Genomic DNA, 25,959 nt, shown 5'->3' with positions numbered 1-25,959 from the left:
CTTGGCATGAACCCAAACTGCATCTCATCTAAATTGATTCGCTCCCTAATTAGTTGGGCTATGACCCTCTCCGTAACTTTCATAACCTGATCTAACAGCTTGATGCTTCTGTAATTGTTTGTATCTAAAGCTTCACCTTTACCTTTGTAGCAGTTGACTATGGTGCTGCTACACCAGTCATTGGGTATGACAATGTCGATGTGCTTGATTAAACCCTTCATGATGGTGCCCCCAGCATGGCTACAATGTACACAGTATAATGATATGTGTTCTTAATTACTTGAATATATGAATAACTTTAGGAGATCATAAAATACATTTTTAAATCCAGTCTAAAGAAATAATCTTTACACTGAAACTATAAATAGAAATCTGAAAAGAAATTTACTCACCAATTCCTTTTCTTTTTTACTTCTTTCTCTTTCTTCAACCAACTGCATTGCTGCTTGCTTCAGTTTCGTATCTACTAGCTGCTGTTCCAATTCTCGATGTTTAGCCACTTTCTCGAAATACTGGATACAAAGTAACAAAAACAACTACTAAGAAGAAAGTAAACACAAGGGGGATAATTCTTACTTTCCTAAGGTATGTCAAAAATATCCCATGATTCTATTTTTAAAAAATAATTACAAAACCACAAGTATTTTCTCCAAATCCACAGAATACAAATATATATCATTAAAAGTCGTCCCTCTTTTTGTCTATTTTTGACAATAGGAGTCTCCTCTATTCTCTTAAAAGATTCCTATTAACTCTTGTTGGAATGCATATCATGACATATTCTTATTTATTTCTTTACTGACCACAAGGGGCTAAACATAGAGGGGACAAACAAGGGATTAAGTTGATTACATCGACCCCAGTGCGTAACGGGTACTTAATTTGTCGACCCCGAAAAAATGAAAGGCAAAGTCGACCTCGGCAGAATTTGAACTCAAAGCGTAGCGGCAGACGAAATACTGCTAAGCATTTCGCCCAGCGTGCTAACGATTCTGCCAGCTCGCCGCCTAGACTTTTCACAATTTGCTTATTGTTCCTCACTGAAGATGTATCTATGTATCTATCATGACATATTCTATAGCCTTATGTATTTACCTCTATCTATATTTTATATTGCTAACATTTTAAATCAACTTTACTATAACTAAATTCATCTTAGTTGAAACATGCTCAATTAATCCCACTTCCAAATGCATCATTATCATCATTTAACATCCATTCTCCATGGTGCATGAAAATAAAACCTTTTGTAATTGTTATTAGTGACTTTTGGCACAACATTTCAGTCATAAGAAGCTAATGTGAATGGGTTTTTTAAGCAGCTCGTTTTTGAAAAAGAAATACTGCAAATGTTATACTAACATTCTGGAGACAAAATTTGAAGTTTATCTCTCTCAAAGTATTACTATATCTGATGACAACAGCAGTGAAATGAAAATAAAGAGGAAGGAATTCATGTAAACAAATAGTGATCAACACTACACTGAATAAATATCACTGAGTATTTAGGAGCTACTCAAAAATTAGATAGAAATATGGCAGAAATACATTTTTTCTTCATTCTCCAGGCAAAATTAAATATAATTAAAAGTAGACTAACATTCTTAATGTGATGAATTATATATAATGTTTAGTCAACTGAAATCGTAACCATAAAGAGGAGAAAAGTCATTTGTGCTAATGAAAACTATTATAAAAATGATAAGAGAGGGAACTCCTAAAATTCCAACTGCCTCAAAAGTAAATAGAGACCTGCAGCAGCCGAGTAATATCAAATAACTACAGTGACAACTCTGGACATGTTTTCACTTTATTAGATCTCAGAAAAGCATAACCAATGCATAGATTGTTTTCAAATATAATATATGGTTAGTTTTTATCCCAATATTTATGGGAAGTAAATTTTTATTTAATTCTACATCTGTTGTATATTTTCATATTTTTTCCCTGCACATTTTGTATTTTATTTCACTATTTTTTCAACTACATTTCATGTTACCAAATTAAAAAGTACATTCTGAAGCAAATAAAATCATTGAAATGGCACCATCAACAGCACTGATGAAAACTGAACATTAATTTTGATACAACTGAAACATAAGAACTTTTTTTATTAGTATCTTAAAAATTTCCCTTGAGCACAAAGGGGATAAACCAGTGTTTCTCAAACGGGCAGAGATAGGGGATGATTTCTGTGTAATCTAACTTTTGCTTAAATTATGTGTATTTGTACTTCCAACCTTTGAAACTTGTCCAACACTACATGATAAAGAGAGACAAAACCATATAGATGCAAATTCTATTGTCTTTGCATTAATACAGAGCATGGAGTCAAAAAATTTATTGGTTTTGAGGTGGGGGGGAAGGCCTGCTTTTTATCAATTTGAGAACCATTGCAATAGGCAGTTCATTCTGTAATGAGGGCTTATGAAAATGCAGGGTGGTACTGTATTATAGCCATAATATTTTACTCAAAAAATAGGCATGAGAAACCACATGTCACTTATCTATTCAACCTCTCTCTGAGATTCATAATGACAGTGTATTATATAGGTCAGTCACATCCCTACTCAGTCATTATGAATATCAGTAGTGTAAACAAATATATGCTGATCACTGATGCCTCACACAGAAGACTTCCATGTGGGCAAAGCATATGAGCAATCCTCTATCAGCTGGCTGTCAACTGTTATCTTGGTGCCCATTACATGAGCAATCCTCAGCTGGCTGCAATCTTAATGTCCATTTGCTGCAGCATATATTATCAGTCAAACAGAAATGGTAATATAAAAAGCACAGGTTGATCCATTTCTTCTGGGCATAGATTATTATAAAAACATGTTATGATATTTATGATCTTGAAACTTTGCTGCATTATATTAATAAATATTGAGATTATTTCAGCTGGAGATTTTTTCTTTGCATTCCTTTATTTATATAAAGCCAACTGCAAGTGAAATTGCAGAAATATTTATGAAAAGCAACATGTAACTAATGTACAAGTCAAAGACAAAATATTAAAAGCATAAAAGATGTCTTATCTACTGGTGCTATGTATACAATAAATCATAGAATATAAAAGACTTCAGAAACAACCTTTCAGATAAGTCAAATTCCCTCAAATCACACCCCAACATCATAGAAAAGGAGATATTGGAGAACATCGTCTTTTTCTTTGTGCACAAAGGTAAAAGGAACAGGATAATCAAGGCAGGAATACCTTTTGTCATAAGTCTCCTTGATCACAGTAAACCTAGGCATAAACAACAATAAATATAACAATATTGATAGGAAAGCTGATTACCAATTTACCTTTTCTCTTTGTTCATATTGCTCAAGAAAGTTCTTTAGCTTTGTTGCCAATTCTGTATTCTCTTCTCTCAGTTTCATATTACGATTGTGGTTGTCTACCATCTGAGCTTGAATATCATTAATGGTTGTCTGCAATCAGATGAATAAAATATTGTTTCATTATAATAAATCAAATCATTCTGATGTAAAACTGTTTACCTATAAACCTCTTTTTAACTAAAAAGCTAAAACTTTAAATCTAGTTAAAACAACATATCTGAATTTCATTTTAATAATTAACATCCCAAATCATTATTTAAATGACTGTTTTGGTTGCTGAATTATTACTACTATTTTGTTTTCTAGACGCAAAGCAAGTTTTTAGGGCAATTAAAATGACTTTTACAAATCCTACTAATATTTATTTTAATTACCCTGAGTTACAAAACTAATTACATTGGGACTGAAAGCAAAAACAGTGCAGTAGCTAAAGTAAAGGATCCAGCAGAATGCTTTATTACATTTAAAAAATGTTAATCATTAATGACATATGTCCAGGAAACAAATTATAAGAGAGTAAGGTCCATGGAAATAAGCTCATAAATCTCAAAACCAAAGACAGAAATATCACATAACAAATTAGCTAAATTAGCCATGAATTGAGACACTGAATTTTATCTTAATATAAACCTAACTTGCCCGAATACATATGAAAATTTTAAGTGTTCTTTCAACAAAATAGTCATTGCTGGTTTCAGTCTTTGGACTATGACTATGCTAGGGTACCACCTTCAAAGATTTTTAATAAATAATTGTTGAATCAAGTACTTTTGGTATTTACTTTGTATCATCAACCTTGGGAGTCAATGAAAAGCAGCAGTCAACCAGGAGTGAAGGTAGGTAACCATGCTAGATCAAAATACTATAAGGAATCAAACTCAGAACCACATGGCTGTGAGAACAGCTAGTTACCCACGACCATGCCAGTGCATACTGAAATTGTAAATAGAAATTAAGAAAATTTCCTAAAAAAATTAAAAACTCATAAAAGCATTTAAGTTATCTATTCAGTGTAAATTTGATTTAAATTTAAGACTTAAAATTCAAATAGCTCTTCAATATCAACTAAGAAAATGTTAACATTTCAGTGAGAAAAGTGGACAAAGAGAATGGGTGCTGAGTGAAACTCTCATTTTGTATGTAATAGTTTATGCATAATGACAACCCTTTCTTCATGACAAAACTGTGTGATAAAAATATAAACAGGTATACTTTGTATCAACCCTGCTACTCTCTAAATTGAGTAAGACATAACACCAAATTGAAATTGCATTACCTGAAATTTCGAAGATATTTCTTTCCGTTTCTCATCTTCTTCTTTAGCACGAGCTAAACTTTCTTCCTTTAATGATATGAATTGTACAATTTTATTATTACATTCAATATAAAGAGTATAGTCTTAATGAAACAAATAATAATGGTGATTTCTAACAAAAACAGGTCACAAATGGAGAAGAGGACAGTCAAACTGATTGCAATTCTTAACAAGTACTTTTCAACCAAGAAAGAATGAACAGCAAAGTCCACTCTGGTAGTATTTGGATGCAGAATATATAGGATCACAGCTGTAAGGTATCTCGTCCAGCATTCTACTGATTCTGTCCTCCACTACCTTAATAACACAATAATAAATTATTTTTAACAAAAGCACAAAGTCACAAACTGTGATTAGATTACCTCTCACACACACACACAAAACACTAATACTTATTTTATCAATCCTAGAAATATGAAAGGCTAAGTCTATCCCAGTGTGACTGAAACTGAAAATGTAAAAATATATAACTAAATACTACCAAGCATTTTGAATAGTGCTCTACTGATTCTGCTATGCATCAGTTTAATGTTAATAATAATCTTTTCTACTTTTAGCATAACTCTCCAAATTTTGAAAAGAAAGGTTATAATTGATTGAATTGAATTCAGTACCTGAAAAATACTTATTTTAGCATATTCAGACATTAAAAAAAAAGCTAAATTCTTTTTGGTAAGACTTAGGCTTCGAATATAACATGAAAATAAATAAATATCAAAGATATTTTGTCTGATACTAAAAGTCAATCAAATACTCTTAGCTGAACAGAAAAGTATTAAAAGAGAAATAATAAAGAAAAATTATGATTTAAAAAATCTATCACTAGCACTGCCAAGTAACAACAAGGTAAAATGCCAAATGAAAGTAAATGTCTAATGTCTAATGCAACTATCAACTATAAAACAGACACAACTTGAAGACAGATGACAAACTAATATGGTATCATATTATATAGTAAATTCAGAAGAGAAAACCCAAACTGTAGAGCAGGGATTCTCAAACAGTGTACTGCAAATAGTATCTACGTGTGATGCAGGTTTTTCAAAATACAATTTAAAGCATTAGAAAATCTATACTAATGCTTGAATGGCTTGAAAAATGAGATTCACAATTTTGTCATACATATATATGATAAATAAAACAAGGTTTTTAATATATATATTTTTTTCTAAATTTCTCACTTTAAAATGTGTTCTTTTAATTTTCCATATAATGTGCAGTACCCTAAGCTAGTGTCTTCTACTCTAGCCTTGGGCTGACTAAAGCCTAGTAAGCAAATTTGGTAAGAGGAAACTAAAAATCCATCATGTGTATATGTGTATGTAAAAGTGCTTGTGTATCCTAGTCAAGGAAAAAAACAAAGTGTACCAATAATTTTATATTCAATTGCCAGTGCACTACACTGTCAAAAAGACTGAGAATCACCATCTTAAAGAATACAAGAATTAAGCAACTCAAATAAAGTCTTCAAAAAGATAAAGTGAATATTTACAGAGAATTGAAATTATACAAATAGAGAATCCCCTACAACAAAGAACAAAACTTTTGGAGAAAAACAGAACCATGTTCTAATAGAGAATTGAACAGCTATTGATACGGAAAGGGAAAGAAAAGAAATTGGGAAATGCACCAAAATGGACATACTTCAAAAGTTCTTGATAAACATCAACATGTCTTACACATGTACCAGAATGGCTGGCACAGGTAAAAACAATTCTTTAACAAAATTTGAAAGAAATGTTCATCTAGATTTGCTAGATTTTGTAAGTCCTACAATCATTATGACAGACTTGTTTTCAAATGAACTTGAGAAAATGTAGGTTCTTTTTTTCTGCCAGCAGTCTGCTAAGATTGTGTATATACTAACTGATTTTCACAACTATACAAGCCCCTTCGGAAAATTATCTGTTCTATAGGGGATCTATATATCTTCTCATAGGAGAAGAGTGCTTGGTCACTCAACATTACAAATAGAAAACTCGCTATAGTTACATGTCAAAACTGAAAGTACAACCATAAAAGAAAAGAAGTAAAAGAAAAAGAAAAGCAAAACAATGAATGAATACATGGAAATTAAAACTTGTCAAAGGAAAATCTATGTAACTGAGGTACACCCATTTCCAAGGCTCTCAACAGAAAAGGAAACAGAAAGCTTGATCTTTTCTGCCCAGTAACAGCCAGAATATATCAAAAATATATACTAAAATTTCATTATTGTATTTGGTTTGCAAAATTCTTTGTGTGAATTCGTGTGTTGAAGCATATTTTGTTGTGTCTGGGGAAGAGTCATTCTGTTTTAATGCCTTAATAACACACTCACTGGTTCAATTTTTACTCATTTACTTCTTTTTTTTTTTTTACCTTAAAAATTTTCATGGCTTCTTGCAACCTCTTCAATAGTTGTTGACTCTCAGAGAGTCAGCTACTGAAGGTTTCAAGAAACAATGAAAATTTTAGAAAAAAAAAAATAAATAAATGGAAATTGAACTGGTGAGTGAGTTGATTAATAAGGCACTAAAACAGCATGACTATCCCCAGACACAACAAAATATATCAAACTTTAACACAGTACACATAGTTTAATAAGATATCAGTCACATTCTTAGTGGATACACTATACTGACCATATCAAGAAACATGATAAGAAGACTACCTGCTTTCAGTAGAAAATGTAACAAAATGAAGACCCCTAACTGCCAAAAAACAGTAAAAACTTACAATTGTTGCAGAAAGAAAGTGGTGTGATTCTAAGGAAATGCAAATACACACAAATAAGAAGACACAAGTGACCCATTATAATATCTGCTGAGTTCAAAAGTCAGACGAAACACCAGTAAGCATTTTACCCAACGTGCTAATGATTCTGCCAGCTCACCATCTTAATAATAATAATAATAATAATGATAAATACCTTAATGATTCGATTGTGTTTTTGAAGTTCACGACATAAACTTTCTAATCGACTTTTAGCCATCAAAGATTTGTTGTTCTCAAGTTGAAGCTGATCCTTTTGTCTGGATAACTAAAATAACAATAAAAATAATTATATTTATATTTATCTACAATTTCAATGAATTGCAAATAAACTTCATGAATTATTCTACTGAAATAAAACCAATAATTGAGTTGTTGCATTTTCCTTTTCATTTGATTTTTCATGATTAACAGGCAAAGATACGGTTGAGTGGTTAAGAAGTTTACTTCCCAACCACTTGGTTTCGAGTTCAATCCCACAGCATGGCACCTTGGGTATATCTCTTCTACTATAGCCTCAGGCCAACCAAAGCCAAGTAAGTGGATTTAGATGGGAACTAAAATGAAGTCCTTCATATATACAGTGGTTGGACAAAATAATGGAAACACCTAGCATCATAATTTTGAAATATCTATAAAACCATCAAAAGTTTGTATGTGTATATATATATATATATATATATATATATATATATATATATGTAATATATATATTACATTTTTCACAGGAATTTTCAATGACCGGATAACTGAAAAGATGTTGGTGTGGGTTCCCACCCCAGCATCCGAAACTCGGAGTTTTATCATGGCTACCGAATAAGTGTCACATAATTTTACAGATAAATTCCTCTATTTACATAATATCACTTCTTTTTTTGTCTTTTCTATCAATATATATATATGGGTCTCCCACTCCCTTATCTGGTGGTCAATGAGGAAACTAGGGATAAAGGAGTGGTTAGTGAGAGCTGTGCAAGCCATGTACAGGGACGCTGTCAGTAAGGTGAGGGTTGGCAACGAGTACAATCAAGAATTCCGGGTAGAGGTAGGGGTCCACCAAGGTTCAGTCTTCAGACTCCTCCTATTTATCAGTCCTCCAGGCAATAACACAGGAATTCAAGACAGGATGCCCCTGGGAGCTCCTCTATGCTGATGACCTTGCCCTAATTGCTGAGTCACTATCAGAACTAGAGGAGAAGTTTGAGGTGTGGAAGCAAGGACTAAAATCGAAGGGCTTTAGAGTCAACTTAGCTAAAACCAAAGTCCTAATAAGTAGGAAGGTAGACAAAACACAAACCCCTTCAGGTAGATGGCCCTGCTCGATCTGTAGAAAAGGCATAGGTAGAAACTCCATAAGATGTACCCAGTGTAAGCTATGGACACATAAGAGGTGCAGCAATATCAAAGGAAGGCTAACTAGCAAGATAGTTTTTGTATGTGGCAGATGCTCAGGGGCAATAAACACTGAAAATGTGCAGAGAACAACTTTTGCCTCACTCCAGGGAGAAAAACTACTCAGTAGCGGGGTAGGGTGCACTGAAAGTGTAGCTGCTAGAATAAGAATAGCCTGGGCAAAGTTTAGAGAGCTCTTACCTCTGCTGGTGACAAATGGCCTCTCACTCAGAGTAAAAGGCAGACTGTATGATGCATGTGTATGAACAGCCTTGCTACATGGCAGTGAAACATGGGCCGTGACTGCTGAGGACATGCGTAAGCTCGCAAGAAACGAAGCCAGTATGCTCCAATGGATGTGTAATGTCAGTGTGCATACTCAACAGAGTGTAAGTACCTTGAGAGAAAAGTTAAACCTGAGAAGCATCAGTTGCGGTGTGCAAGAGAGACGATTGCGCTGGTATGGACATGTGGCAAGAATGAATGGGGATAGCTGTGTGAAAAAGTGCCACACCCTAGCAGTTAAGGGAACCTGTGGAAGAGGTAGACCCAGGAAGACCTGGGATGAGGTGGTTAAGCACGACCTTCGAACTTTAGGCAATGACCAGTGACCGGGACCTTTGGAAATATGCAGTACGTGAGAAGACCCGACAAGGCAAGTGAGAGTATAATCTGTGACCTCTGCCAGAAGTGTAGCCAGCTCACTTATTCGTATCTTTACTTCATTAGACACTAAAAACTCTGCTTGAGGCAAGTGAATTTGGAATTTGAAATTTGAAATCGAACCGAATCAGACGACAGGCATCCATGCCAACCTCTCCTTCATTGGACACTAAACTCTGCTTGCGAAGAACTGTTGGGGCAAGTGAAATCGAAATCGTAATTGAACCATACTCGATGACTGGTACCTGCACCAGTGGAGCACTAACAGCACTGTCCGGCTTCCGTGCTAGTGGCCCGTAAATAGCACCATTTGAGCATAATCATTACCAGCGTTGCCTTCTAGCATTTGTGCTGGTGGCACGTTAGAAAATCATTCGAGCGAGGTTGTTGCCAGTGCCGCTGGACTGGCTACCGTGCCGGTGGCATGTAAAAAACACCATTTTGAGCGTGGCCATTGCCAGTACCGTGTGACTGGCCCTCATGCTGGTGGCACGTAAAAGCACCCACTACATTCTCGGAGTGGTTGGCATTAGGAAGGGAATCCAGCTGTAGAAACTCTGCCAGATCAGATTGGAGCCTGGTGCAGCCTTCTGGCTTGCCAGTCCTCAGTCAAATCGTCCAACCCATGCAAACATGGAAAGCGGACGTTAGACAATGGTGATGATGATCATCATCATCATCATCATCGTTTAACGTCCGCTTTCCATGCTAGCATGGGTTGGACGATTTGACTGAGGACTGGTGAAACCGGATGGCAACACCAGGCTCCAGTCTGATTTGGCAGAGTTTCTACAGCTGGATGCCCTTCCTAACGCCAACCACTCAGAGAGTGTAGTGGGTGCTTTTACGTGTCACCCGCACGAAAACGGCCACGCTCGAAATGGTGTCTTTTATGTGCCACCCGCACAAGCTAGTCCAGGGGCACTGGCAACGATCTCGCTCGAAAATCCTACAGGAGCCAGTCAGGCGGTACTGGCAACGGCCACGCTCAAAATGGTGCATCTCATGTGCCACCCGCACAAGAACCAGTCCAGGGGCACTGGCAACGATCTTACTTGGCTTGCCGGGTCTTCTCACGCACAGCCCATTTCCAAAGGTCTCGGTCCGTAGTCATCGCCTCGGTGAGGCCCAATGTACGAAGGTCTTGCCTCACCACCTCAGCCCAGGTCTTCCTGGGCCTACCTCTTCCACGGGTTCCCTCAACTGTTAGGGTGTGGCACTTTTTCACGCAGCTATCCTCCTCCATTCTCACCACATGTCCATACCAGCGCAATCGTCTCTCTTGCACGCCACAACTGATGCTTCTAATGTTCAGCTTTTCTCTCAAGATACTTACACTCTGACGGGTATTCACATTGACATTACACATCCAACGGAGCATACTGGCTTCATTCCTTGCGAGCTTACGTATGTCCTCAGCAGTTACAGCCCATGTTTCACTGCCATGTAGCATGGTTGTTCGTACGCATGCGTCATACAGTCTGCCTTTTACTCTGAGTGAGAGTCCCTTTGTCGCCAGCAGGGGTAAGAGCTCTCTAAACTTTGCCCAGGCTATTCTTATTCTAGCAGCTACACTTTCAGCGCACCCACCCCCACTACTAACTTGGTCGCCCAGATAGCGGAAGCTATCGACTACCTCTAGTTTTTCACCCTGGAATGATGATGATATATATATATATATATATATATATATATATATACACACACACACACACATCAGTTGTGGTGTGCAAGAGAGACGATTGCGCTGGTATGGACATGTGGTGAGAATGGATGAGGATAGCTGCGTGAAAAAGTGCCACACCCTAACAGTTGAGGGAACCCGTGGAAGAGGTAGGCCCAGGAAGACCTGGGCTGAGGTGGTGAGGCAAGACCTTCGTACATTGGGCCTCACCGAGGCGATGACTACTGACCGAGACCTTTGGAAATGTGCTGTGCGTGAGAAGACCCGGCAAGCCAAGTAAGATCGTTGCCAGTGACCCTGGACTGGCTCTTGTGCGGGTGGAACATGAGATGCACCATTTTGAGCGTGGCCGTTGCCAGTACCGCCTGACTGGCTCCCGTAGGATTTTCGAGTGAGATCGTTGCCAGTGCCCCTCGACTGGCTTGTGCGGGTGGCACATAAAAGACACCATTTCGAGCGTGGCCGTTTTCGTGCGGGTGACACGTAAAAGCACCCACTACACTCTCTGAGTGGTTGGCGTTAGGAAGGGCATCCAGCTGTAGAAACTCTGCCAAATTAGATTGGAGCCTGGTGTTGCCATCCGGTTTCACCAGTCGTCAGTCAAATCGTCCAACTCATGCTAGCATGGAAAGCGGACGTTAAACGATGATGATGATGATGATATATCATCATCATCATCATCATCGTTTAACGTCCACTAATCTGTTGTGATCTGTTAAAATACCTATCATATGAATTATTGGACATTTATTGAACCCGGTGTTGAGTGTTGTGCGGGAATTGGATAGAGGTCCAATCACATTGCATGTAATATATTTCAAACAACTAAACCTGCATGTGTTCTGGAGCCTCGAAGGGCATCCAGCTGTAGAAACTCTGCCAAATCAGACTGGAGCCTGGTGTTGCCATCCGGTTTCACCAGTCCTCAGTCAAATCGTCCAACCCATGCTAGCATGGAAAGCGGACGTTAAACGATGATGATGATGATGATGATGGTGCGACAAACTATTTACGAGTCAGAAGGGCAAGAGTTTTTTATTCAGGCAAGTTATGCAGCTCCTGTCATTTTCAGAGGAGAGTTAATATGTAACGGAGCCCATGTAACCAATGCTGATCCAAGCTGAAAATTATCAAAACGATGAACAACATCCAACAGAATTTGTAATGTCTTGCTTTGATCCTCTGAACCACTTTACGAAGGAATAAAGTCCCACTGTTATTTTAAAGTTGGTTTCTTTTGTTGCTTCTATGAATGAACATGCAAAATATATTATACAATGATACACATGATTCTTTAGTAAAATCAACGAAGACTTTTCCATCGTAAAAGTTTCATAAAAGATGCAATAGGATCATGGATAGTTTGAAAGAGAAGGATTTTGTATATAACAGATGCACAAAAGTAGTTAGTAGTAAGTGCACCTGGAAATAGTTAACTGCTTCTGTTAGCTAGGTTATCTAATAAACAGTGAAGGTGAGTGTTGCAAGGTATAATAGCCAAAGTAAAGAAAATAATGGAAAAAGATCAGGAAATATTTCTGATAATGATAAAAGGATTTTTTTCTCCAAGTGAATGGCTGATTACATAAAGCTTGTGTAATAAGTATGATACTGAATGGTAATAAGACAGAAGAATTGAAAGTGGAGGATGAGCAGAGGCGGGAAAGAAACAAGATGAGCATGCTCTGTTTGACATGTAATGTTGGTGTACATGAATGAAATGAGTTGAGAGAAAAACTGGGAATAAGAGGAATCAACTGTTGTGTGCAAGAAAGAAGAATGTGCCGATGTTGGCAAGTGATGTGTATGAAGGTTAACGGTCAGTTAAAGAAGTGTCAGGTGATCCAAGGAAAGAAACCTGCAGAAGAAAAATGTAAAGGAAGAGGTGGTGAAATCTGATCACAAAATGCTAAGAAATGATGATGAACCACAGCAGATGGCAATATGCTATGATGACGACAAAGACCTCTGTCCAAACTAAAGCAAGCATGAAAAAATAGAAATAAAATGACAATGAAATAGAAATCATGTAGAAACCTACCACCAAGAGTTTTCTTTCTATCACTCTCTGATTAGTAATTAGGGTTCGATTTTCTTCACTCATGGTAGTGTATTTCTTAGAAAGTGCTGATAATTTTCCTTCAGCTGTTGGTATATTGCTTAAGGATTTCAAGACATGATCTTAAAAGAAAATTTTTTGCAATAAAATATATAAACACAAATATAACATAAGAGAACAACATGATTTTTGATAATTCAAATCTAGTTAAATACATTAAGAAATGTTAATTGGATCAGTTAAGTTGGCGGGTGTATTGAATTACAAAAGATACCATACAAATTAGTTAATAAAATAAGTTCTTTTAAATATTCAACAAGTAGTAACAATATTGGCAAGAGAATGAAAAATGAAGATCTAGCCACGAAAATTACAAAAAAAAATATATGTAAGCACATATCTATATATATATATTTATATATATATATATATATATATATATATATATATATATATACACACACACACACACACACATTTGGTCACTATAAGCAAATCATTTGTGTGGTTGTGCAGCAAGAAGTTGCAAAACTCTTATACATTATCTAACAACAGGAGAATCCATATATATAGATAATTAAGGGCATAGAAAAAAATCTAGCCTTTATGCTGAAAAGAGACACTAAAATTGTCCAACCACTTTAAATCATCACAAAATGACATGTTGAAATCAATTTCAATACGTGTCTAATTTTGTAACAATTTAAAAGGGTTGGAAGATTTAGCGTCTCTTTTCAGCATATAGGCTAGTTTTCTTCTATGCCCTTAATTATAATTATATATATGATTTCACCTTAATAGGTCTATTTTCATATGCTGGCCACTTACAAAATTTTTTAAGACTTTCTCCTTTATTATTATTATTATTATTATATATATATATTGTTGGACCAGTGAACTCTGCACATTTTTTCTCTCTCCATTAATCCTTTGTCAAAGAGCATAGGCTCAAAAAGTAAAAGACTTTCCCATTTTTTCCCAGCATCAAACTAATACACCAGCTTGTTGTTCATACACCTGTCTTCATCTTCAGTTTTCTGTAAATTTGAACTATGTGTAGCAGAAGCATGTTCGCTCTTTACCTTTAGCTATCCACTATCCACATTGTGCCCCTTTGCTTTTGGATACCCATCTTAGCCCATCACATGATGGTCATGTCCATTTAGCGTTATGAAGACTGTCCACCCCTTAACATGATAGACTAGCCAAGCATCCCAACATAAGCTTTTTAAGGGACCCTTTTTCCAGCTAATTCCTTAGTGGGGGTGAGTTTGCTATGAGTGAGTTGAATCTTTAACATGAAAGCAGTTTGCAGCTTCAGCAAGGAGAGAATTGTAACAGAAATCTTTGACATTATGCATAGCATTTTTTCCAACACTCATCTTCATTTTCAAGAAGCATTTTGAAAACATATAATGTATTTGATAAATTGATTCAGGTTTGCCAGTTGCTCTATTTAACTTTAGATTCAGAAATAAATGTTGCAGTGTGGTGCATTAAGACAGTAATTTTGTAACTTTTAACTCTTGTCTTTAACAAAAGCAGTGGTAATCAGTACCTTCTGTCACTTTTGTGACCTCTATTAATTTTGCCTTTAGGTTCTAATTGCTAATAACCCACCTTTTTTAATTTTTTGTTTACACTTTTACCATTTTGAAAATCAGCACACATTTTCAATGGTTTTTCTTATAAGACTGACAGAAGCAGTTGAGTTTAATCCTAGGCGTTAAGAGCCGCTGATGAGGATTAAGATGGTCTAAATCAAAATCCAAAATTGCGATCTGGATATGTATGCTGGGGACTTACCTTCCTTCGTCAGTCATCAAGACAGTAATTTTGTGGCTTTTGAGTTATTTTAACTCTTATCTTTAGCAAAAGCGGTGCTAGTCAGTACCCTCTGTCACTTTTGTGACCTCAATATATATATATATATATATATATATATACACATACATATATATCTACATACATACATACATACACACACACACTCAAATATACATAAATATATACATAACAAAGCCTGTCCTAAATGGTGTGTGCAGGATTTTGAGAAGTTTTATTACAAGTGAAAGAATGTAAAATAAAACCAATTTTACAAAAGATTCAACAATACAAACAAGTTACATTCCAACAATATATTCTTATGGCATACTTCTAGTCATAAAAACATCAACAAACAAACACTCAAAACACTTTTTGTATTAAACATTGAAATATATGTGTGTTAGAAATAGATTTAAGAAAGATTAATAAGTATCAGTCAAATAATTATTTACTTAGAAATATGTCTAAGGTTTGTTGCTATGCATTTTTTACTGTTCATATAAATTCCTTGTAGCATTTGTATCTACTCTTTGCTTTTTATTTTCACTTCTCTCTGAGGATCTCTCTCAATGTAAAGAGCCATAGTTTTATCAAAACTTGAGTCATAAAAATTCATGGTGGTTCTACATCCTCACACTTGCAATCATCTTCTGCATGATGCTGTTCCTTCTCCATGAGGTCCTCATTAGATATTTCTTCTTTAAATCCAACCAGATATGCCAACCCAACAATCTTCTGATTAGCATTATGTATTGTCTCTTCATTACTCAGGAAGTTTGCAGTACAGGTTGGATAAATTTTACTCCAGACATGATTCATTGCTGTTTTTAACTTGTTACTATGCTGCTGTCAAATTTTCAAAGACCAGACCAAAATCCTGTTATTCCTGACTTAGTTTCACCCTCTAAGAATTTGATCAATTCTTTAAAAGATGCACCCTAAATAGCTAAGTTTTAAATGCAGCAATAACTTTATGGTCCATAGGGTAAATCAAGTTAGTTCAGTTTGGAGGCAGGAAAACTACAAGAACATTATCTGCTATTGCAACAGGGATGTATCAAAGAATAAATATTTGTGAAGCAAAAATCATAAGGATCATTTTCTACAACCACTCAGTTAAAATCTATACAATAACAAAAACTGGCGAGTTTTGAATCTGGCAAATTTTGTAGTAATTCACCCCTGCACTGCTATATGTACATTTGTCTCTCTCTAGTATTTTTTATTTGTCCTAACCTCTTATAATTAAACATTTAATAACATGTCCAAGTGGCTTCACAAATAGTTATTCCTTAATTTATCATTGCATTCATCTAAGTCAGTGGTTCTCAACATAAAATTTTGTTGTTAAAATTTATGTGCAATAAATTGATTACTATTCTACAATAGACAAATAATTTAATTTTTTATGCAATTCCTAATAATATTTAATTATAAAAACAATGATAGGATCTTTTAAAACATCAAAAGGCTATGAGGGTACATCCAAGTACAATAGGAATCAAGGGGGTCCATAGGTAAAAAATGGTTAAGAAACACTGAACTAAGTTACACAGGTGACCTGAGGCATTATCCACAAGAAGCAAAGCTACATTTTTAAGGTCTCTACTTTGACAATATCCTTTGACAACTGGACAAAATCAATATAAGAATGCTGTTTGGCAGTCTCATATTTCTCTGATCACCATCAAACATGTTTATTTAAAGTATCCTTTCATAGCTACAGCTACCTCAGAATAACACGCAACCAGTGGCTTCAGTTTTAGATCTTCTTAAGTATTACTACCAAACAGAAGAATCATACAATCTTTGGCAGCTTTGAAACCTGATACAGATTTTTCTGCTTTGAGAAATGTAAATTCATTTTGGCAATCATTTCCAAAACAAACCTGACTCACCTACATTAACAAATTTACTATTGAGTGTATCCTCCTTCACAATAATATTTTTCAGTAAAGCTAGAGAAGCAACTGCAGCTTTTCCATACAGATAACAAGAGAATCTTGCAGACTCTCCTGTTATCATATGTGATACAATTTCAAGTGATTCACAAAATGCTCAAACCAGCCATGCCTTGACATAAAGTTTTCACTTGCACAACTTGAACTTTATGTTGTCTTTAGGTCATCAAAGCTTTGTATGGCATGTAGGAAACATGGAGAATTATGCTGATGCATATCCCCTATCAATATGTTTAAAATCTTATCCAGATTTTCAAGTATGTGGCTTCTATTCCAAGTTAATTTTGTAGCAGCTAATGGTGCAACACTTTGAGCACATGAATTATTACAAATTGTTCAAACAGTTGTTGGTTGAAAACAAAGAACTCTTCCAATATCTACAACTTATTGTCCAACAGTGAATCTCCATAACTCTCCTGCTATAGTTTCTAGTGTTAACTTTTTTCTGTTTTTATGTCTACAGACAACAATGATGCACAAATTTAACTGCCATTACATCATCATCGTTTAATGTCTGTTTTCCACATTGGCATGTGTTGGATAATTTGACAGGAACTGGCCAATTGGAGAGCTATCCAGACTCCAAATGTCTGTTTTAGCATGGTTTCTACACCCTTCCTAACCCCAACCACTTTACAAAGTGTGCTGGGTACATTTTACGTGCCACCAGCAGGGATGCATTTACACAGCACGAGTGCATTTTATATGGCACCAGCACCTGCAAAAGACACCGAAATGTGTCGATGACTGTGATTTTACTAAGCTTGATGCATCTTCTCAAGTACAACAAATTGCCACAATTCCCAGTCCCTGCGCAGCGTGGCCTAGCATCTGAAGATCCTTTTTCACTACTTTGTCCCACATCTTCCTGAATCTACCCTTTCCACAAGTTCCTTCCACGAAGCAACGATAAATTAAGGAATAAATATTTGTGAAGCCATTTGGACATGTTATTAAATGTTCAATTAAAGAAGTTAGGACAAATAAAAAATACTAGAGAGGGACAAATGTACAAAAAGCAGTGCAGTGGCGAATTACCACAAAATTTGCTAGCTTCAAAACTTGCCAGTTTTTGTTATTGTATGGATTTTAACCAAGTGATTGTAGAAAGTAATCCTTACGATTTTTGCTTCACAAATATTTATTCTGTTGCAATGACAGATAAATACGAAACTGTGCAACACTGCTGTGGAGATACTGGAGTGAAAACAGATTGGTGTATAATGTGCACAAGAGATGGAAGGAGACATCAGCCAAACTCCTCAAAAGCAAGAAAAAACAATATGGATTGGTCTAGGCTGGTAACAGCAATGGAGTGAATGGAGTAGGTATAATATTAGCAATGGGATGAGAGCAATCTCATTATTGAAGTTTGTGACGTCAACAGACATGTTGAATAACACCAGGATAGCTTCCAAAATGTACATGGACGCATTGGGTATGGTATGAGAAATGAGAAGGGATCAAAGCTCCTGGAGTTCTGTGATGCAAATAACCTAAACAATTGCAACACTAACTTCAGGAAACCAGCCAGCTATGTGATTATCTAACAATCTGGCAAATGCAAAAGAGAGACAGCCTTCATTCTCACCAGAAAATGAGATAGACAAATAGTTGTAAATGCTGAGCAGACTGGAAGAAAGAGATGGCAAGGAAAAATATATTTATAGCTAGAAGAAAAGCTAAACATCAAATATACTTAAGGGAAGAGGTAGAAAGAAAGTTTGCATAGGTTCTGTGGCACGAGGATCAAAAATACAGATTGTTCATAATAACAAGACAAGGCACACACTGTCACTGACATTAAAAAGAAAGAGGCATGGAAGTACTACTGTGAAAAGCTGTTGAATGTGAAGAATGAATGAGAGAGAAGGAGACTACCCCAAGTAGACTCCACTGGGTGGCTAGCCATTCAGGTTGACAGCTGCATGGTAGATAGAGCAAAAACAGATATGAAGGTAGGGAAAGCAACTGACTCATCAGAAATAGTTGCTGAGATGCTTAAAATATCTGACAAAATAAGATATGGTTTAGTCATTCAAATAATCAATCAAGTAATGCAAGAAGGTATCATACACAATACCTTGTAACATTATTGCAAACTGCAACAAAAGCAAAGGGGATGCACTTGAGAGAGGAAACTGCAGCAGAATCAAACTGTCAGACCAGGTCATGAAAGTTATAGAAAGTAATTGCAAAACTGATTCAGAACAGGATTACCCTAGATGAGATGTAGTTTAGCTTTGTCTACGCTAGGAAGATATACTAGTCATGCGAACTTACTAGTGAGACAACTGCAAAAGAAATACTTGGCTAGAAGTCTGCCTCTAAACTTAGAATTTGTAAACCTGGAGAAAGCCTTCAGCAGAATTCCTCACTATTATTTAGTGGGTCTAAGGATGCTAGAGGGAGATGCATGGCTAGTAGGGGCAGCACAAGCTATGTAGAACGGAGTAGTCAGTAAGATGAGAGTTAACAATGAATACAGCAATGAATTTAGCATACAGGTAGGAGCTCATTAGGACTCAGTCCTAGTTTTTATTATTGTCCTCCAAGTCATAACAGAAGAATTTAAGTCTGTGAGAACTTCTGTGACCAGGACCTTAAAGTAAACTTAGCTGTAACTGAAATTATACTAAGTAGAAAGGAAGCCAAGATGCAGATACTGTAAGGGAAATGCTTGGTATACAGAAAAAGAGTAGAAAGAAACTCCATACAGTGTACCCAGCATAAAAAATAGATACATAAGAGGTATAGTGGGGCCACAGACAGGCTACCAGCAAAGGCAGATTTTGTATATGTCAGGCACACAAGTATGTTAGGGAGGAATCAGACCTCAATGCATGATAGTGAGACCTAGGCCCTGAATGTAGAGAATTTGCAAACAATTGAAAGAAAAATTTTGCAAGATGTGTAACATCAGTGTGCAGGAGCAATGCAATGCAAATGAACTGAGAGAAAAGTAGTGTTTAAGAGGAATCAGATGAAGTTCGCAAAAGAGATGGTTGCATTGGTTATGGGCATATGATGCATATGGCTGACAACAGCTGCATAAAACAATACTGAGGGCACAAAGTGGATGGTGCCCATGGAAAAGGAAGACCTAGAAAAACAGATGAAGTACAGAAAACTGATCCCAAAATGCTGAACCTCACAAAAGAGATGACAGGTGACTGCAATAACTGGTGAAAACCTGCTCTCTTGAGCAAGCATGACAGGAAGAAAGCAAACAAGGAGTGTTCACATGGGATGCACTTGCTGCATTCAACCACAGCTCTTTCCCTTCACTGTCCTTTATCTTCAGCCTCCTAATCATGGATACTTTCACTGCTTCTGTCCTTTGCTCCTACTCCAACCTCTTCTTAGTCATTACATTCACTCTGTTCCCTTCCACCCACAGCTAGGCTTCCCCCTCTCTACATCCAACCTTTCTTTCTCTCATTGCATTCACCTACTGCTCCTCCCTATCTCATTTTTTCACCATCCTCTTCTCCACAGCCACTGCCAACTACCTGGGGTGCTTTCTCTGCATTCATACTGAATTTTTCCCCAACAACCTCTATCATACTTTCCAGCCTCTCTTTCCCCTTCTCTACTCTCAATACACTCGCCCAGTGCTCTTCCATTTTCTGCCTTGTTTCCTCTCACTGTCCTCTTCCCACAGCTTCTCTGCCTCCTCAATACCCACTCATCTCTCTCTCTCTCTCTCTCTTATCTACAATGACTCTCCCCAGATCCTTGCTACCCACCATCTATTTCTCTCTTTAATGTTTTCTTTCCCTCCATGCAAACTTGGATAGAAGCCTTGGAACCACCAGCACAACCCACCTCACCATCCTGACCCTTCTTCTCTCACTAAACTCTGACTAATCCTTTCCCTACCTCCTGTCCTTTCCATACTCACTCCCCCAATAGTGCCTACTGTTACTCTCTCCATTATTACCCTCTCACAACTACCAACCTATTCCTCTCATCATACTTTACCTTCTCTCATCACCCCACCAACAATCATCACACTCTCTTCTATTCTACTTCAGGCTCCCTTTAGGCCTTTACTCTTGCAAATTGCATGATGACATCATTTGTGTTTGTGCCATGAAAAAGCACTAAGTTTACTAAGTAGTTGAGAAAAGGAAAGGAATCCAGCCATTGAAACCATGCCAAAGCATTGGAGCACAATGCAGTCTTTGAACTCATCAGATTCTCTCAAACTGTGGAAAACAGACATTAAATGACAATATATCTGCTGAAACTATACATATACACATATCCATATATACTATCATTGCTTTAATGTCTACTTTTCCATGGTTCCATGGACAGACAAGGGTGTGTGTGTGTGTGTGTGTGTGTGTGTGTGTGTGTGTGTGTGTGTGCATGCGCGCACACGCTCAAAATTGCAGCAAAATGCTTGCAGTGATTTTAATCCTAACCCATGAGTCAGTTGTTCAATACTCAATCTGTAAGTATGATTTACATCTATCATATAAATATGTTATTCAAGCTAACAAAGGTGCTTCTACACGAGCTTTTGATCTGTCAGATATCCTTCAAATCATGCTGTAACATTTCAAAAAGTGAGAAAACATTTGAAACTGTAATCTTAGAGAGACAATGACAATCACAATCATTAGACCATTGGATATAGGTCTACTGGGTCATGGCTGAACTGAGGTTAAATAACTAAAGTGATGTAAAAATACACTTGATGTGGTATGGTTGAATTGTTAAGAAGCTTGCATTATTTGACTCTGTTTCGGATTCATGTGTTGAATGAACTTTAACTTTATTAGAATTATCACATAAGTTATCAAGGTTTAAAAATGCTGGAGTTTTATCTATATCTTGCTTATTTTCACTGCATTTTATTTGATTTGATTGTCTGACAATTTAGAAGACATCTTTATTTCTAAATTTATCTCTTGATTTAATGGTAACAGTTGGGAACAGTTATGTTCAGAAAATGAGTGCAAAGTAACATTAGTCACAGACAGATCTTCATTTAATAATGGCAAGACAGTTTTCCCACTCAATTCAGAAGAAAATTCAACACTCAAATGTTTTTCTTTCAATATTACACTTTCTGTATATCATTTTGGCTAAGTATCATTTACTGTAGCCCCCATTCAATACAAGTTTTAAGAGTGAAACTGGGTGAACTGAACTTATGTCAAAACCCATAAAAAGAAGTGAACCTCTAACCCAAAAGGTCCAACTTTGTCACACTGTTTCCTGCTCTGCCTAAGAATTTATGGCAAAGATACATATAGCTGTGAAAGACTCATCCACTTATAGGCTGCTTCAATGCACTTGGTAGTCCAGCTGATCAAACAACTGAATATGCTGACCAAGATCCATTTTATTATTTGATATTGGCTCATGGTTAAAAAGCCTGCTTCAAAACTACGTGGTTTGGATTCAGTCCCACAGCACAGGACCTTGAGCAAGTTTCTTCTACAAAAGTCCTGGACTAACCAATGCCATGTGAATGAATTTGGTGGAAGGGAACTGTGTAGAAACTACTGAGTGTGTGTGCATGTACAAGTGTGCGTGTGTGTGCATGTACAAGTGTGTGTGTGTGTGTGCATGTACAAGTGTGTGTGTGAGTGTCTTCACACCTTGTCTTTAGTGACAGCACTCACAAAGATATTTGATGGTTTACATCCAAGTACCTTTGTGGTCCAGCAAAATAAAAATAGACAGAGAAGACACCAAACTTTAAGTAAAAATAAGTACTGGGGTCAACTTAATTGATTAAATTTTTCAAGGCAATGCTCTAATTCAATGACTGAAACCAATAAAAGTGTATGCCATCATACACACGTAAATATACATACCAGAAGTTTTATCCTCTTTCTTTTTGTTCTTTGTGCTATGTGGTTTTGATATATTTTCAGTTGGCTTTTCAGATTTCACTGCAACAGTGCTTTGATGATTGACACTTTGATTTCCTGTTGAATGATTTTCAGTGCTTTTATTCTTCTTATTTTTCTTCTTAACTGTACTACTACTATTTCCTGTCTTTTCATCATCTTTAGAGGAAGAATCAGTACTTTTTATTGTTTCTGGCACAGACGAAATACTGTCAGGTAGAACGTCTGGAGCTGGTTTCAGTTCAGTGTTATTTAATTTAACTTCATTCAAAATTTCTTCAGATTCCTTCTTGATTTCAACAGTTGATGAAGCTGTTGTACTTTTTGCTTCTTCTAAGGAACTGGTTATGGTTTCTACATTTTCTTCCTCCTCCTCATCATCAACATCAGGTTCATAAACTAAAGTGTCAATCAGTTCATCACTGGCAGGACTTTCTTCTCGTTTGTTGGCCAATGTACTATCTAAGTTAGTGAGTAAACTGATGCATTCGTTTAAAGAACTGATAGGCTTTTCAATGTCATCACAAGGTAAATGTAAAGTTGCGTCATTTGTCTCTGTTTTGGATTCATGTGTTGAATCAACTTTGGCTTTATCAGAATTATCACATAAGTTATCAAGGTTTAAAAATGCCGGAGTATTATCCATATCTTGCTTATTTTCATTGCATTTTATTTGATTGTCTGACAATTTAGAAGACATTTTTGACAAAGAATTGGTTGTTTCTGAACTTATCTCTTGATTCAATGGTAATAGTTGGGGCCAGTTACATTCAGAAAATGAGTTTGAAGTAGCATCAGTCACAGACAACTCTTCGTTTAATAATGGCAAGACAGTTTTCCCACTGGGTTCAGAAGAATACTCAACACTCAAATGTTTCTCTTTCAATATTACACTTTCAGTGGAAAACTCTGATGTTTCACCTTGGTGCTCTTTCTCAACAATCTTTATAGAATCTTCTTCTTCAACACTTGGCTGACCTTTCTTTATTTCATTTTCTTCCACAGTGTCAAAGTTGTTTACACAAACTTCTTCAGAGAATTCTTCAGATTTGATCTTCTGCTCAGATTGTGCTGACCCTACTAGTCTTGCATCTTCTATAAATTCTTCCAGATGATTTTCAGCAGAGCTATCAATAGTTTTCAACTGATTATCTGGTTCTAATAATTTTTGCAGAGTATCTTGATCCTTAGAAAGTGTTTCTACAAAAGTCTGATCTTCTTGAGTTTTGTTTTCTGGTACACTTTGTTGATAAGAGAGTGCAGTTATTCTAGTTTCGTGTTCCTCTAGTTCTGATAATTTTTGCAGAGTATCTTGATCCTTAGAAAGTGTTTCTACAAAAGTCTGATCTTCTTGAGTTTTGTTTTCTGGTACACTTTGTTGATAAGAGAGTGCAGTTATTCTAGTTTCGTGTTCCTCTAGATCTGATAATTTTTGCAGAGTATCTTGATCCTTAGAAAGTGTTTCTACAAAAGTCTGATCTTCTTGAGTTTCGTTTTCAGGTCCACTTTGTTGATAAGAGAGTGCAGTTATTCTAGTTTCGTGTTCCTCTTGTTCTGATAATTTTTGCAGAGTATCTTGATCCTTAGAAAGTGTTTCTACAAAAGTCTGATCTTCTTGAGTTTCGTTTTCAGGTACACTACTTAAAGGTTGCTTTATACATGTGCTCTGTTGATAAGAGATTGCAGTTACTCTAGTTTCTTGTTCATCTAGTTCTGATAATTTTTGAAATTCATCTTGATCCTTAGGAAGTTTTTCTACCAAAGTCTCTTCTTCTTGAGTTTCGTCTTCAGGAACGCTACTCAATGGTTGCTTTACATATGTGCTCTGTTGACAATATAGTGAAATTACACTAGTTTTGTGTTCGTCTCGTTCTAATAATTTTTGCAGTTTATAGTGATCCTTAGAAAGTGTTTCTACAAAAGTCTCCTCTTCTTGAGTTTCGTCTTCAGGTACGCTACTTAATGGTTGCTTTACATATGTGCTCTGTTGACAATGGAGTGCAGTTACTCTAGTTTCCTGTTCATCTGGTTCTAATAATTTTTGCAATTTATCTTGATTCTTGGAAAGTGTTTTTACAGAAACCTGCTTTTCTTGAGTTTGGTCTTTAGATACTCTACTTGAAGGTTGCTTTACACGTGTGCTCTGTTGACAAGTAACTGCAGCTACTCTACTTTCATAATCTCTTTCTAAAGCAAGATTATTTGCTATAACAGTCCAGTCTTCAGATTTACGTGGCAAAGAGCATATAATATCTTCTGATTTTTTATCAATGCAAGACTCATCTGTTTCTTTGTCTGACACCTAATCAAAAAGAAAAATAGAGAAAATATTCAGAGATATAACAGTTTACAAAAAAATAAAGAATTTTTTTTTTAAATGTTATTTTGATATTTTTAAGGATTAACATCAGGCATGACTGTGACATTAAGAAGTTTGCTTTGCATCCACATGGTTTTGGGTTCAGTCCCACTGCATGACACCTTGGATAAGTATCTTCTACTATAGCCATGGGCCAACCAATGCCTTGTGAGTGAATTTGGTAGACAGAAACCATGTGGAAGCTCATTGTATCTATGTGTGTATGTATGTGCATGAGTGTGTCTTTGTTTCTGTTTGTTTCATCACCACTCAACAACTGGTGTTGATTTGTTTACATCCCCATAACTTAGCAGCTCAGCAATAGAGATTGATAGAATAAGTACAAGACTTAAAAGAAATAAGTGCTAAGCTCCATTTGTGTGCCAACTAAAAAAAAATTTTTTTTAAACTCAATGCAGTGTTCCAGTATGGTCAGTCCAGTCTAATGACTGAACCAATTAAAAAATAAAGATAGTAATCTTCAAAAAACAAAAAGATAAATGTACTACCTACACCAAAATAAGCAAACTGTTCTTAACATAATCTGAGCTTAGAAAAATCAAGTTAATATATTCAAAAGTAATTTAAAATTAAAATTAAAACATTAATAGACAATTGGTTTCAATAAACAAACATTGCTGTTTCAATGTTCCCTTTTCCATGCTTGTATAAGAGTCAGATGGAAATGGATTTTCTATGGTTAGATACTCTTCCTGTCACC

General features: G+C 36.1%; 2 protein-coding genes across 2 annotated transcripts in view; one reads left to right on the top strand and one right to left on the bottom strand.

The window, feature by feature from the left end:
• The window catches only part of LOC106870222 (EEF1A lysine methyltransferase 1), a 271,394-nt gene that overhangs the window by 216,442 nt on the left and 28,993 nt on the right, over window positions 1-25,959 (top strand). The window lies entirely within an intron of this gene.
• The window catches only part of LOC106870213 (uncharacterized), a 49,837-nt gene that overhangs the window by 17,965 nt on the left and 5,913 nt on the right, over window positions 1-25,959 (bottom strand). The window contains exons 2-7 of the mRNA XM_014916216.3: window positions 22,844-25,181; window positions 13,201-13,340; window positions 7,578-7,688; window positions 4,628-4,693; window positions 3,313-3,441; window positions 393-512 (exon numbers count right to left, since the gene is read on the bottom strand). Coding sequence (XP_014771702.2) covers window positions 393-512; window positions 3,313-3,441; window positions 4,628-4,693; window positions 7,578-7,688; window positions 13,201-13,340; window positions 22,844-25,181 — 2,904 coding nt within the window. The remainder of the gene's footprint in view (window positions 1-392; window positions 513-3,312; window positions 3,442-4,627; window positions 4,694-7,577; window positions 7,689-13,200; window positions 13,341-22,843; window positions 25,182-25,959) is intronic.

This window comes from Octopus bimaculoides, chromosome 4, assembly GCF_046866305.1.
Source record: "Octopus bimaculoides isolate indiv1 chromosome 4, ASM4686630v1, whole genome shotgun sequence".
Lineage (NCBI taxonomy): Eukaryota > Metazoa > Mollusca > Cephalopoda > Octopoda > Octopodidae > Octopus > Octopus bimaculoides.
This window is presented reverse-complemented; position numbering and strand designations above follow the sequence as displayed.